Consider the following 13,771-nt stretch of genomic DNA (forward strand, 5'->3'; position numbering starts at 1 on the left):
TGAAGGTGAACCTTGACCAGCACTAACAGAACTTTCTGCAGTGATGGATATGAGTATCTGTGCTGTCCAGTACAGTAGCCACTAGCTGCACGTTGCTATGGAGCATGTGAAATGTGGACACTGTACGAAATTTTCATTTATTCTTACATTATCTTCTTACTAAGCCTTAAGTAATTTCAGTAGCCACATATGGTGACTGGCTACCATACTGGACAGTGCAGCTCTCTTGTCTGTTTTAAAGGAAGGCAGATTGCCACACGCAGCACGTCATTTGGATGTGCCTTGGGACATGTGGAGCCTTGGGAGTCTGACTACCCTCCTTTCCACAAATGGACCTTGAGGGTTTGTGTGGGGGTCCCAGCAGGAGAGCACAGCTACAGGTATGCCCCTGACCAAACAACACCCTCCTCTATCGGGAACAGTCACCCTCTTTGACAACGCAGCGTGCATCTCCAGGAGAAATACACGTGGGACAGGGAGGAAGCGCACACCCACCGAGCCAGCCAGGCCAACCCTGGGGATCAGTGGGGTGACAGATGTCGCAGCCGGATCACCCTCACACCCGAGATCATCTGTTTAATTTTTAATGTATTTTTTAATTTATTTGAGATAGAGTGTGAGCGAGCAGGGTAAAGGGCAGAGAGACAGGGAGAGAGAGAATGCCAGCAGCCTCCAGGCGTAGCACGGAGCCTGACACAGGGCTCGATCTAATGAATCGCAAGAACATGACCTCAGCCGAAGTCGAGAGTAGGAGGCTTAACTGACTGAGCCACCCGGGCACCCCTAGAGCATTTTTTTTAAATAGCGTCTTAGGGCGCTAAGGTGTAGCAAAATCAAGTCACTTTCTTTGTTCTACAAAACTGTTAAGTCTAATAACATTTGCTATGAAAGCTTCTCAGTGTGAAGGGACAATTCAGTGGATATGCCACATGACCAAAAGAAGTGAAGGCTGGAGCCCCTAAACACCATCTACCAGTAAGACTGCTGGTCTTGTGGTCCTGTCTCCGTGTCTGCAAACTGAGATTCTAATTGCGACATGAGACTATGAGATGAATGGCTGACACGTCTTCAGGAGGCGTGCCATCTATGCAATGTTCTCCTCACCCAGTTTGCACCTCAAGACTTACATCTATAAAACCACAGGCAGACACCAACACGAGAACACCCACCGGGACCACAGAGGAGTGGCTGGGCAGTTCCGGGCACACGTCTCCCTCGCTGGAGCGTAATCCTTACGGGTAAGGCTGCTTCCTTTGGTAAAGCCATTAACCATGGGGGTCACATATTTGAGCTCTGTGCCTCCCTAACTCCCTAATCAGATTTAGTTTCCTACTGGTAAGTCTGGATGGGAGTCAAAGAGGTGGCTACACTGGAAACCTAATTCATGACGTCCAAGTTTCTGGTCCTCTCCCAACTGAGCTTATGAAAACAGCTTAAGCATAACTGGAAGGCAAAGCATTAAAAAAAGAAGAACAAAGTTGAACCCATTTCTCTTCCGCAAAGAGGAAAACGACTTGGTAGATATGGGCTTCCCTCACACATCAGAATTTCAAAGATCTTACTTTTGTTCAGTGAAGGGGGGAGATCCACAACACGTCTTTACCTGAGAGTAAAGAAAGTCTCTGCAGAGGTCCTACTGCCCCACCTCCACATTTCAGTTGCCTGGCCAGGCCTCAGCCAAGGTCCATCAGAGATGCTAGGCCCTTTCTTCACCAGGCCGCTCTGACCCTAACTTGTATTTGGCTTCATCTCTGGCTACTGGATACACACAGAGACCTCAAGCACTGTCATGTTTACACAGGATTCCACAATATTGTGTTCAATAATGTATTCATCTAGTCCAGTTTCCTTCAAATCCATAATTTACAGTCACTCATTTTATCCAAACAGAACACCCCAGGCTCGCGTTCACAAAAGGGACCTTCCCTGTGTGTTACTATGCTTCAGACCCTCTGCCATTCACCGCATAGGTTGTCCTGTTTCACATCTATTCATATCAGCTTAATGGAACTTTCTGAGAGCCCACTGCCACTCTACTTCTTGCAGTAGAACACGTGACGATTCCAGGTGACATATGTGCGGGAGACCACGTGCCTCATCTTCCCACCTACAAAAACGTCCAGTGAATATTACACCACACCCTGGACAAAGACAGGAACCAGAGGTGAGCACAGTGCTGTTTTCTGCAGAAGGGGGGTGGGGTCCTGTGTTTTTTTTTTTTTAAACCTGTTTTTGTGTGTGGGCTTTTGTTTCCCCTTTATCATAAAGCCAGTTAAATGCATAGGTTAGGGAGCTGAAAAATCAGACTACTGGAACCCGAAGCCCCTATTCACAGCTTTCACGTGAGGCCACAAAGACTTTTTTCTCTTTATATACCATTCAGTTTCTTCTTCTGCTTCATATTTGAAAGGTTTCTAGAGTCAAGATCACTACTAATTAGGGTCTTGTGCAACATTCTAGCTACCTTGCCAAAACCCTGGGCAAGCTGGGACTCTATCTCACGTTTACTGACTTCACTCTTCAACAGAGACAGTTTCTCGATTATACCATTTCCTTCTTAACAGCGTCAGTACAGATCCCTATGAATGCAGTCTCCGCCCACCACAAAAAATGACCCCAATCAATATTTTTCCTTTAACATCAGGCAACCACTTGCTTCTTTCCCATACGCCTTCCTAGTGGCTAAAAGTCCTGTGTTCTTTCTCCACATCTTGAAAAAGGTATTTCACTGCCCAGCATGCTTTCCACTAATTAAAGTCTGAGTCATGAGCGAAGCACTTCCTTGTGTATTTCAGGGTACGTTTGCTTAAGCAAGCGCTGGAGGACTGCAGAGCTGTGGGGGTTCTATGAGCAGACGCACATATGACCTCTCACAGTCTTCTGACCAGCACTTCAGCTAAAGAAGCCAGTGTCAAGTTCAAATCCATACAGTTTAATAAATGTGAAAGACACTGTAAACTGCCTTCCCAAAAGTCGTCTGTCAGCCCGAGCCCTTGCTGGCAGAGCGTGGCCGCTACTGTGGAGGCTAAAAAGCCACGTCTGCCTTCTTGCACCCTCCCACGCAGCCAGAGCACGGGCCTACACCCTACTCCCACTCAAGGGGAAAGGAGGTGAGGTGTGCCGGGGTAGGGGACCTTCTGAAATTAATGTTTTCCTGATAAAAGTGGCCAGCACCGCCATCCCGGACTATGGTGGACACCAGGGTGCAGGTGCAGGAACAGTGGCACAAACCCGGGAGAAGCAGACCCGACCCCAACATGGCTGTATGGCTACAACTCTCTACACTTTGCAACTTCTTGATTTGTGAGAAAAGCAAACTCCTGATATTTAAACCTGATAATCAGGCATTCAGTTACTTGCTGACAAATCACCCTAATCAGAATACTAAAAGTGACAGTGAGGAGGAGGAGGAGGAGGAGGAGGAGGAGGAGGAGGAGGAGGAGAAGGAGGGGGAGGGGGAGGAGGGGAAGGAGGGGAAGGGGGAGGAGGGGAAGGAGGGGAAGGGGGAGGAGGGGAAGGAGGGGGAGGGGGAGGAGGGGGAGGGGGAGGAGGGGGAGGGGGAGGAGGCGGGGGAGGGGGAGGAGAAGAAAGAAAGAAAGAAAGAAAGAAAGAAAGAAAGAAAGAAAAGAAAAGAAAAGAAAAGAAAGAAAGAAAAAGAAAGAAAAGAGGGAGGGAGGGAGGGAAGGAAGGAGGAAGGAAGGAAAGAAGGAAGAAGGGAAGTAGAGTGGGGAGAAGGGAGAAGAGGGAACAAGAACAGTGGCTACCACTTATTAGTACTTACAGTACTTACACTACTTACCAGGCACTACACGGGGCACCTAGTATGAAATATCTCATTTATGTGATAAATCACTCCTCTCAAGCACATACTTTTAGTTCCACTTTACAAACAAGAAAACCAAGGAACAGAGAGGTGAAGTAACTTGCCTAAGATTGCACAGCACCGGGTAAGAGAGCTGGGGTTTTAACTCCCAGCGGCCTGGCTTGAGAGCTCATGTTCTTAGGCACTATAAGGGTCACACAAAAGTCCTCCAAGGACTTGGGAGGGTATCGAAGGAGGAAGTCCTCCTGTCACCACCCCGTGGGCCGTGGGGCCCGGGCACTGACCTTCTCAGCCTTCTGGTGGAAAATGGAGGACATGTCCAGCAAGGTGCTCCGCTCATCCAGGGCTGCCGCAAATGCCTTCCACTCCTGCTCCAGCTGGTTCGCAATCTGCTTGATCTGCTGAGAGGCGTAGTGGCCAGACTCTACCAAGCGATTTGCCACCGACATTATGCGGTTTATGTTTACATACACGTTCTGCAAAAGGGGCAGAGAAAGAGGGCTCATGAGGGAAGGCGGACAAGAAGCTTCTTTCTAAGAAACACAGAGGATGGCGCTTTCTGAAACACAGCCCACGAACTTCAGTTATATTTTGAACAGCAGAATCACCTGGTACAAAATAGTGTACATATTTGCTATCTGATTTCCATAAACTCTAAGCATTGGTTTCAATTTCTATTTTTAAAACTGCAAAATTACAAATCAACTAGCTGAGAGGCAGACTGTTAGGCACAAAGCAACAGAGTACACAAGTGGGCGCACAAACATACTCTGACTCACTCGCTGGCTTCGAATCCTGAAAAGGGTCCAGATGGCAAGCCCACTGTGAAGCAGTCACCCAGAACCGACAAAACCCAACGCTGCAGGTTTTAACTAGAACCCAGAAACTACGCATGGATCAACCATGGGCTGTTGTTCTGTGTGGAAACAAGCTCTCCTGTCTACACGAGCTCCAGGCGCCTGTCGCTTTGGGGCCAATAGAGAACCTTCTGGAAACAGATCCACTTTCTCCACGGAAGAGGAACCGAGGCACGAAAGGAACCACGCTGCGTGCACACCTTCAATCAAGCTTTTCTACTCCATGAAGTGCCCATCTTCAAGCTTACCAGTTTACTGTGAGGCTGAAAAACATACACCCCTTTCTCCCCAAATTAGTTCTCACTATGCTGTTCCCCTTTCCACCTTCAGTCATCCTTGAGGCTCCCATTCCAGGGAAGGCAGCAGTGGGGAGCGTGCACCTTCAGCAAACCCCAGCTGCAGTTAGTTCATCACAACACTGCTCCTCTTAGAAGTTCCCCAAAACCCACCAAGACACCTCTTTCTTTGGCTCCTCCCTCCCTATCCAGCCGTGAAATCTGATCATCCAACCTATCCAGACCCCTCTCCATGTTTCTGGCCTCCCCTCCCCTCCCCTCCCCTCTCGCGTGGTCCTCTGGGCCACTGTCCCTCTGCCACACCCCCTGCAGCAGCCTCCTCACTGCCACCTGGTCTGCAGCCCACCCAGTGAGCACCCTGAAGAATGCACCTGTGCAGCTGTCCATTCTTTCCCTCCATTTTCACCCAAATCTGAACTGGGTAGGGTACTCTAGGATCAGACTCCAGCCACAGACTCCAGCCTCTGAGTTCCTTTTCCGGGCACATCTGCAGGCTAGAATCAGCTAACAGATGTGAAGGGAGAGAGGGCACCTGCGGAGCTGCGACAGTCAGCCAAGGTCACAGTCCGTGGGAAACAGTCCTCGCCGGCTCTTATGGCAATAATGCTCTGACCAGCATCCTTTAGTCAAAACCAGTGGCTCCCCTTCTCACAGGTGTTCTGTCTCTCTAGTTGCGGGCCATTCTGGAAACACGCGTGATATCCAAAGGGCTTGCATACCGAAGTGGATTTTAAGAGCCGCTGGCTCAGTTGGGATCGTGTGACATCTGGGGTCACGAACTACTTGTATTGCGAGACGTCGCTCGTTTATCGAGTTAAAACTTGTGAGAAACGTTTGCTTGTCTTGCGGAACACTCACAGAACAAGTTACTCCCGATCCAAGGTTTTACTGTAAATGCTAATTTTTGCTTTGTTTGTATCGTTAAAGAGGAAATCAACCCCAAAGGCCTGGGGGAAGAGAATGAGCAGATGCCCTCTGCTGGAGTCCAGAGCAGAGCTCCCCATTCGGATGGCGCCGCCGTGGGAACCTGAGGGTATTCACTCCCACCGAGATGGAGTTATGTGTCCTGTGTCACCCTTTCGTATCCTCAAGCAGACTGCACTCTGCGTAGGGAGTGCGGGTCTGCGGATTACGGATCAGACCCTTCCCATCGCTGCATCACTGGCAACGCAGAAAAAGGAACGTGGTGGCACGCAGTCCAAGAAACTCCCTCTGCACAAATACGGCAACGTAGAATTCCCTGCGTCACGGTACCTGCCGCTAGTTCTTACTGTCACAGCTGTTAAAAGTATCCGTGACACACAATGAGCCCAACCAACTGTTGGCGTCCCTTCACACGCTTTCTTTAGAGACTATCGACCGTGCATATTGATGACCAGCATTTTCATTTTGTCAAAAAATGTTTAACACACTGCAGGTAGCACAAGAAGTTACCAGGCCCTTGCTCTGCACCACTAAATGCCCCAGACAGGCACCAAGCACTCACAGTACTGTGGCGGGCCAGGGGCAGGACAGGGCCTGGAACCGGCTGCCACCCAGCATGGCACACAGTTACCCTGCTCTTTTTTAAGAAAAATCTCAACTTAGCAAAGTGATATGAGTTTATTGTAAAGAATCAGAAAATAGACCTAAAAAAAGACATCATTCATACTTTTAAGAGTTTTTAATTTTCTTTTTTTTTTTTTAAAGAGAGCACATAAGCATGGGAAAGGAACGGGGAGGGGGAGAGGGAGAGGAAAAGAGAGAGAGGGAGGAAGAGGGAGAGGGAGAGAGAGAGAGGGAGGGAGGAAAAGAGAGAGAGGGAGAGAGGGAGAGAGGGAGAGAGGGAGAGAGGGAGAGAGGGAGGGAGAGGGAGGGAGAGGGAGAGGGAGAGGGAGAGGGAGAGAGGGAGGAAGAGGGAGAGAGGGAGGAAGAGGGAGAGAGGGAGGAGAGAGGGAGGAGAGAGGGAGGAGAGAGGGAGGAGAGAGGGAGGAGAGAGGGAGGAGAGAGGGAGGAGAGAGGGGAGAGAGAGAGAGAGAGAGAGAGAGAGAGAGAGAGAGAGAGAGAGAGAGAATCTTAAGCAGGCTCCACACCCGGCACGGAGCCTGACACAGGGCTCAGTCCCTCGACCCTGGGATCATGACTTAAGCCAAAATCAAGAGTCAGACGCTCAACTGACTAAGCCACTCAGGTGCTCCCCAAAGTTTAACAGTGCTTTTAATTGGTGATAACACGACTGCTAATAATCACCATTTATCAAGTACTTACTTACCATGTGTTCAGCATTATCTTAGTATTTTACAGATAGAGAGGAAATAAAATAACAGAACTCCAGGGAAGGCAGCTATAAATCCCCACTTTACAGATGAGAAAATTCTGCATTCCCGCCCCACACTGCTGCCTTCCACACCACGCTCACATCTTCTCGATCCTAAATGTGCCACTAATAATGGTGGGTGGGGTGAGAAGACATTGTGTGTCCTCGTTTGTTTGAAGTATATGTTAGCATTTCTTGTTTTTAAAGCATGTGATACAGTGGATTGCATGCCTACTGCCTGTAGCTGCAGGGTCAGAATGGTCTGAAAACCTGATAAAAATTTCTTGGGAAGATATTCTAAAAAGCTTCCTCCAAAGGTAACACTTTGGCTCTCCTCATCTATGCCCAGGTTTGATCATTTAAACCAGAAATTCTCTTACCTCAAACCCTAGAACAGATATCAAACTTTTCTGATGGTGTCTACTACAAAAATTTTATTGCTAAATGTTATCTTTGAAACTACCTAAATTGGAGCATTTAGTTGACCAAACTTCAATTAAGTGGTATCTTAATTAATAAAAAAAAAAAGCCCATCTTTATATTGCTTCAGTGCTCTGTAAAAAAAAAAAAAAAAAGAAAAAAAAAGCTATAAGGTCCACGAGTGGTTAATTCTCACAGACTGGCTCAAAGTCCAAACCAAAACTCTTTGTCCCTGAAAAGAAAATTTCTAGAAGCTTAACTGTCTATAGAAAGAACATATATGCTATAGGATATAGAATATATATGCTATAGAATATATTCTATAGAATATAGAATATTTTCGTTATAGTAACTCCAAAAATGTAACAAAAGTGCTACTTAAAATTCATTGGTCTTCTGCTGTTTTGCTTAATAGTCCTACAACAACCCCCCATCTGGTCACGACAGGCCACGGGAATCGGGGGCATCAACCCCAAACAGAGCCAGGGAGCTCCAGGCACGGCTCATGTCCGGACCCCACTACTTCAGTTCAGCTTGGAAGGAAACGTCACGTTTCAGGAGAACTGGAGTGCACCCCGAGGCAGACAGCAGGCAGGCTGGCTTACTTCTTCTTCGGGAAGGGCAGCCAGCACAGTGACAGTGGCTCTCGGGAGAGTCACGTGGTCACTGAGGAGCCTTTCTGGGGCCCCTGTAGGCTCCTAAGAGGGACAGCACACGAGCTAGCATCAAAATCATCCATGTTGAACCGGCCAAGTAACCGGTTTGAGTTTTACCGGTTTGTTTGCTTGTTTTCACATTTTTGCTCGTTTAAAACTTAAAAAACGCCGTGGATACCACCAACATTGAGAACTTCCCACACCTGGAGGTCAGCTGCGACCACCGAATCGGTAGCTCCAAAGGCCCCGCACGGCCTCCTGGCAGTGCACTGGGACACCATCTGTGTAAACACCGCCCGTCTGCTAAAATACTCGCACACACAAGCTACGTCTGCTCTGACAGCGTCTTACCATACAGTTCATGGCAAAGTGGTTGTGCTGTGTCTGGAGCTCCATTGCGTGAGGATGGCTGGTCCCAATCTCGGTGTAGCTGTTCAGAAACAGGCCCTTGTTGTGTGTGATCCAGTCAAACATCTACCAGAATGGAAAAAAAAAAAAAACCTGAAATCACTCCAGAAGAGAAGCGACTGGCACAGGCCCAGGAGCAGGACCAAGGCAATCAAGGGCAGTGTCATTCCTCTGATAACCTCTCGGGGATTTGGGTCCAAAAGATCCTTGACTTCTACAAAGTAAGCAGTTCCGAACCTGCAGGGTCTATGAGAAAATCTTATGTCTACTGCGTTCCTTTGACGAACATGTAAGGAGCAGATGCTACTCTTTAAGGAGGTATTCAAATCCCTCAGGCTGATGAAAGCACTGCTCTTCAATTAAAGACCTGTTGGGTGAAATTAGGGACTTACAGGTATGTGGACCAGTTTTGCGATGCCCACAGATTACTGACAGCAATTCCAGTGACTACAAATCATATGTGCTTTAGTGCAAACAGTATTTTAAAAGCTGTGCAAATGCAAACAATGAAATCTGTCATAAAAATAAAAAGGACTGGGGAAAAAAATTTAATGATGACATCCCTCTCAAGGGTCAATACAGATACTACCTGGAAAAGGATGACAATTATGCTGTTTGCAAGGAAAACCTTTAAGGAAAAAGGAGTAACTATCAATTAGTCCTGGTATCATGACTTGAACCAGAATCCCAGACAGTCACCTGTTTTTCTAGTAATTGAAAGGAAGATTTTCTAGCATCTTTGACAAGGCACTTCTTTAAACAGAAGTACATTGACAGATATATTAAAAGCTTGCCAAACAATGGTAGTGGCTTGTCACTGTCTAAAACAAAGGTTTGTGATACCGTTTTTTTTGTTTTTGGTTTTTGCTTTAAAAATATTCTCCTGTCCGTGAAAAAAATTCAATGGGCTCAAATTAAGAGAGATCAATTTACTCATATTCATGGCTTACAACACAGTCCTATAAATAAGTGTTTCCACATTGCTAAGACTGAGCCTGTAACACAAACATTTGCTTGGACGGGTTATTTTGTCTGCAGCACAAGAATAAAAGGAGACCGTCAGTAATCACTGCCCATATTTCCCAGAAGCCATTATTTTTAACACATTATTCATCTTTTATTTTAAAAACATACTCAGTGATAGATCTGAACGGTGTTCTGTCACTACCTAGAGAGGAGTGAAGAGCAGTTATTAGCAAAACACGTACACAATTATCACTTTCAATAACATAATTCTATAAAATGTTCACTCTTTTAACTCAAGATACCATTCTCATTCATCCTACGGTTATCCTAAAGCAAACTGCCAGTAATTAATAACTCAGAGTTCCTAAAATAGCACTGGCCCGGCCAAGGAGGAAAACAGGGAGGCAGACTTAGGGCGGATGCCTGAAGTGACACTTGGCGAGTTCTGAAACAACGCTGTGAGAGTGGCTTACCCTTCCTTGGCCCTTTCTCCCGACCAAGGCGGCCCTGGCTGCCGGCCCCAGTGAGCCGGGAGGCCTCCCCCTCCAGGCCTCATTTTAGCTTCCCTCTCCCTGCTCCTTTACCTTCTCGGCATCCTGTTCAAACAGCCTCAGCTGAAAGCACTGGTCCAGCTTCAGCTTCCTCACGTGCCACATCTGATGCAGGTGCTGCCGAGTTGAGTGCAGCCGGTCCAACATGGCAGACACCTTGGGTAGGAGGCTCTGCAGGTCCGCGTTGCCCGAGCCGGAGTTCTTTTTGGGAAAGCTGTCACTGCTCTGAATCCTCTGCAGCAGCTTCTGTCCCTCTAAATCCAAGTCTTCTATGGGGGCTTTAATCACCTTCTTCTTCAGCTGCGAATGCTCCTCGATCATATTCCGAGCCCCCTCTAAATCCTGAGGCAATTCCTTCTTGGCTAGGATGTCCTGAAGTTCCTCCAGCCGAGACAGCATGTGGGTCGCATTGCTAATGTAGTCTTCAAAAGCAACTCTGATTTCAATCCATTCTTCATGGTTGTACTCCAAGCAGCCATCAAACTCGGGGGTGAGCTGAGAAGGATCAACTACTTTGGTAAGGCCTTCTAAAGAGACCATATTTGTCTTAAGAGGAAAAAAAATCATGTATGAGAAGATGAACCAAGTCTACGTGGCCTTATCATAATGCAACCTGCAATACTTACTCAGAGATTTTCAAACTTAATCTATAGAAAACATACCTTGTTCTGGCCCCATAAAAAATAAATGTAGATGAAAGAAACATTACCAGTATAGTCAGTGAAAGATAAATCTGGTAGAGCAACACGTTAGTCAGAACTCCTAAAATTACAGGATATGTATTTCAGGAGAGCTAAAGAGCCTGGATTTCTTTCCAAGAATGTGGAAATTAACCCACTATCTTAGGCACGATTACCAGGAAATGTCTTAAATTGCAAAACAGTGCAGAGGATTTACCAATTTTACTTCATCAATGCACTCTTTCTCATGCACACCACTCTACCACCTCACTCCCAACAGAAAGCACCGTAGAGGCCCCCTCCTATCTACCATCAACCTACTGTCCTCCCTCTCAGGACAATGATTTGTGAGCTGGTCATTAAATGATAAACAGCGCTCCCACCGGACCACCATTACCACTCACCCTGTCCTAACTTCACCTCCCATCACATGGTGGATGCTGGGATATGAATGGCTTTTTTAAATTTTACAGAATATACAGAAGTAGCCAGAAAGGGGGCGGAAACTCCTGTCACAAAGCTAAAGACAGAGGGAGAGTTTCATTCATTTCAATGATCTGCCACAGTTCTTAGTATAAGCGTTGTACTTTCCAATCTAACAGTGACGAAGTTTTCATCCTTTACAATCTAAGCAAAAATCAGATTAACCTCACCCAACCTATACCACATGCTGCTGCAGGGTTACTACCAATACCGTGCCTCAAGGGAAACACAGGGAGTGGGAGAGGAGTCATGAAATGCAAAGACAAAGTGAAAGGAAAAAAAGATTTGTGGCCTAGAAGCAAAAAACAAAACAGAGAAAGGCTGGTTTAGCCCCACCTCTGTCACCTCCAGCCTTAGAGAGACTTAGGAGTGCATCGACTCCAGGATGGCTGGCATGAGAACCTGCAAAGAGCAACAAACTGAGCTAGAAAGACGGGCTGCTCCCAGCCCAGCGTGCTGGCCTGCAATTGACTGTAGGTTCATTCCTGTCTCATTTGCTCAGACTTTTAATAACACCCACGGATCTAATCACTTCACAGAGAGAGGCCGAGGCTGGTAACAATGTAGAGACAATAAGCTCAGTAGAAAAGCTGGTACAGGTAACTTTAAAGGCCCAGAAGGAGAGATCAAAATTAGACCAGCAAAAACGTGCACGCATTCTATTGCTGAACCGTTATTTCTGCTTAAAACGTGTGTAATTAAAGACAACCCGCTTTAAATTCTGTGTTAAGAAAATAATAAGACCCAATCAACTGTCATCCAAAATCACTCTTTACCGTGTGAAAATAAGGGCTTACTGGTTTCATCTTTTACCTAAATTTCTTGAATGTAGTTTCAAATTAAAACTAAACTCAGATATCAGATTGAAAATCGGTACCACGGAAGAAGATTTTAAAATGTAAGTAATACCCATGTGAAAACACTTTGAGAAGTTAACAGGTAACATAAAGCTTGAGAATTAATACTGTGTGATGTGCTTAATACTATTGTTGTTGTTTACCTTGTCGACACACATGAATACATCACTAAAACCTACTGTCTGGGCAAAGGTGCTAAGAGAAGCAATCTATTCAACCAAAAATTATTACATCTTATTAGAAAACACTCTATTACAGAACAGGGCATGAATCAATTTTCAAGCTGGCCAGAATACTTTCTTCCCGTAACCATTTCATTACACGAACTGCACCAAAGCCTTGTCAGAGCCTTGGTAGCTGAAGGAGAGGTGTCAATGGGAAGGGAAGTTAAGTTAGCAGCAGGCTGAGGCTTTTGTTTTGTGCACCGTCTGGGAGACCGCGACCTTATGTGCGGTTGAATTTGGCACTCGGAGTCATTTTTAGAGGACTATCTCCCTTCTCATAAATGAGAGAGCTGATATATAAAATACCTAACAGATCATTCTGTCCATTTAGCAAGGACAAGGTAAAAACTCCGTTTCTTCCGGACATGTGAAGCTGGGAATGTCTCCACGATGTTCCCTTATTTCTAAGACGGAGGCAAAGATAATGAATCTGAGGCCACACAGAGCCACCAGGACTGGAAGGTAAAGCTATTTTATCAGGCGAAAAGGGAACCTTGTCCTATGCTACACACCCTGTACCTCAGCAGCCCCACCACCCAAAACCAAGAGGACTGGAGCCTGTATCTCCCTCGGGAAAAATAATCCAGTAGGATAACGGGATAAACGAACCCATTTTTGTTGTTTTACGCAATAACTAATGCCACATGTAACAAGATGTGCAGCTCCCATTTAATATGTGGCTTTAAAAATCTGATACCTAAAATGAGGAGGAAAAGTGCACTTTCAAGAAACCACACCTATTGGTTTAATTGGTCTGGCTACACATGGAAGTTACCTCAAATTCAAATTTAGAACTGCCAAAATTAGTCCTCTGTTTCTGCCAAAAGTTGTCTGGCTTGATTATCAGGGCAACATGGATGCAACAGGGAAAGGACTCCTGCAGTATCTTCAGAAGAGGCTTAATGGAGTCCCACTTGGACCCACGCATGTCCACGATCACCGTGAATCCTCGCTTGCAGACTTCTTCACTAGAGAGAAAGAAAAAATAGGTTTAAGCCACGCGACCCTTTCTCTGAGTCCCACCAGGTGAGGCTGACTCCTGTCTGTGGGGCTCCGTACAGTCAGGTGGGCTGGTGGGGAGGGAATTTCTCGTCTTTTGTGTATTAAGTGATCGCACCCATTGTCTAGTAACTATTACAGCAAAGGTCCCTGGTGAGCACCAGTGGGGACAGACCCCTGACAGGTACACAGAGCCCAGGTGGGAAAGGTCACAGATCAAAGAACAGCAGTCGCAAGAGCCTCCCAGGTACGGAA

At 46.5% G+C, this 13,771-nt stretch overlaps 1 protein-coding gene across 3 annotated transcripts in view; it reads right to left on the reverse strand.

Moving 5' to 3' along the window:
* Nucleotides 1-13,771, reverse strand: part of TRIO (trio Rho guanine nucleotide exchange factor) — a 353,227-nt gene that overhangs the window by 200,729 nt on the left and 138,727 nt on the right. For all 3 annotated transcript variants that reach the window (XM_043601001.1, XM_043601003.1, XM_043601009.1), the window contains exons 4-7: nucleotides 13,293-13,485; nucleotides 10,307-10,819; nucleotides 8,700-8,822; nucleotides 4,108-4,299 (exon numbers count right to left, since the gene is read on the reverse strand). In XM_043601001.1, the coding sequence (XP_043456936.1) occupies nucleotides 4,108-4,299; nucleotides 8,700-8,822; nucleotides 10,307-10,819; nucleotides 13,293-13,485 (1,021 nt within the window). The remainder of the gene's footprint in view (nucleotides 1-4,107; nucleotides 4,300-8,699; nucleotides 8,823-10,306; nucleotides 10,820-13,292; nucleotides 13,486-13,771) is intronic.

The sequence above is a fragment of the Prionailurus bengalensis genome, chromosome A1, assembly GCF_016509475.1.
Source record: "Prionailurus bengalensis isolate Pbe53 chromosome A1, Fcat_Pben_1.1_paternal_pri, whole genome shotgun sequence".
Classification (NCBI taxonomy): domain Eukaryota; kingdom Metazoa; phylum Chordata; class Mammalia; order Carnivora; family Felidae; genus Prionailurus; species Prionailurus bengalensis.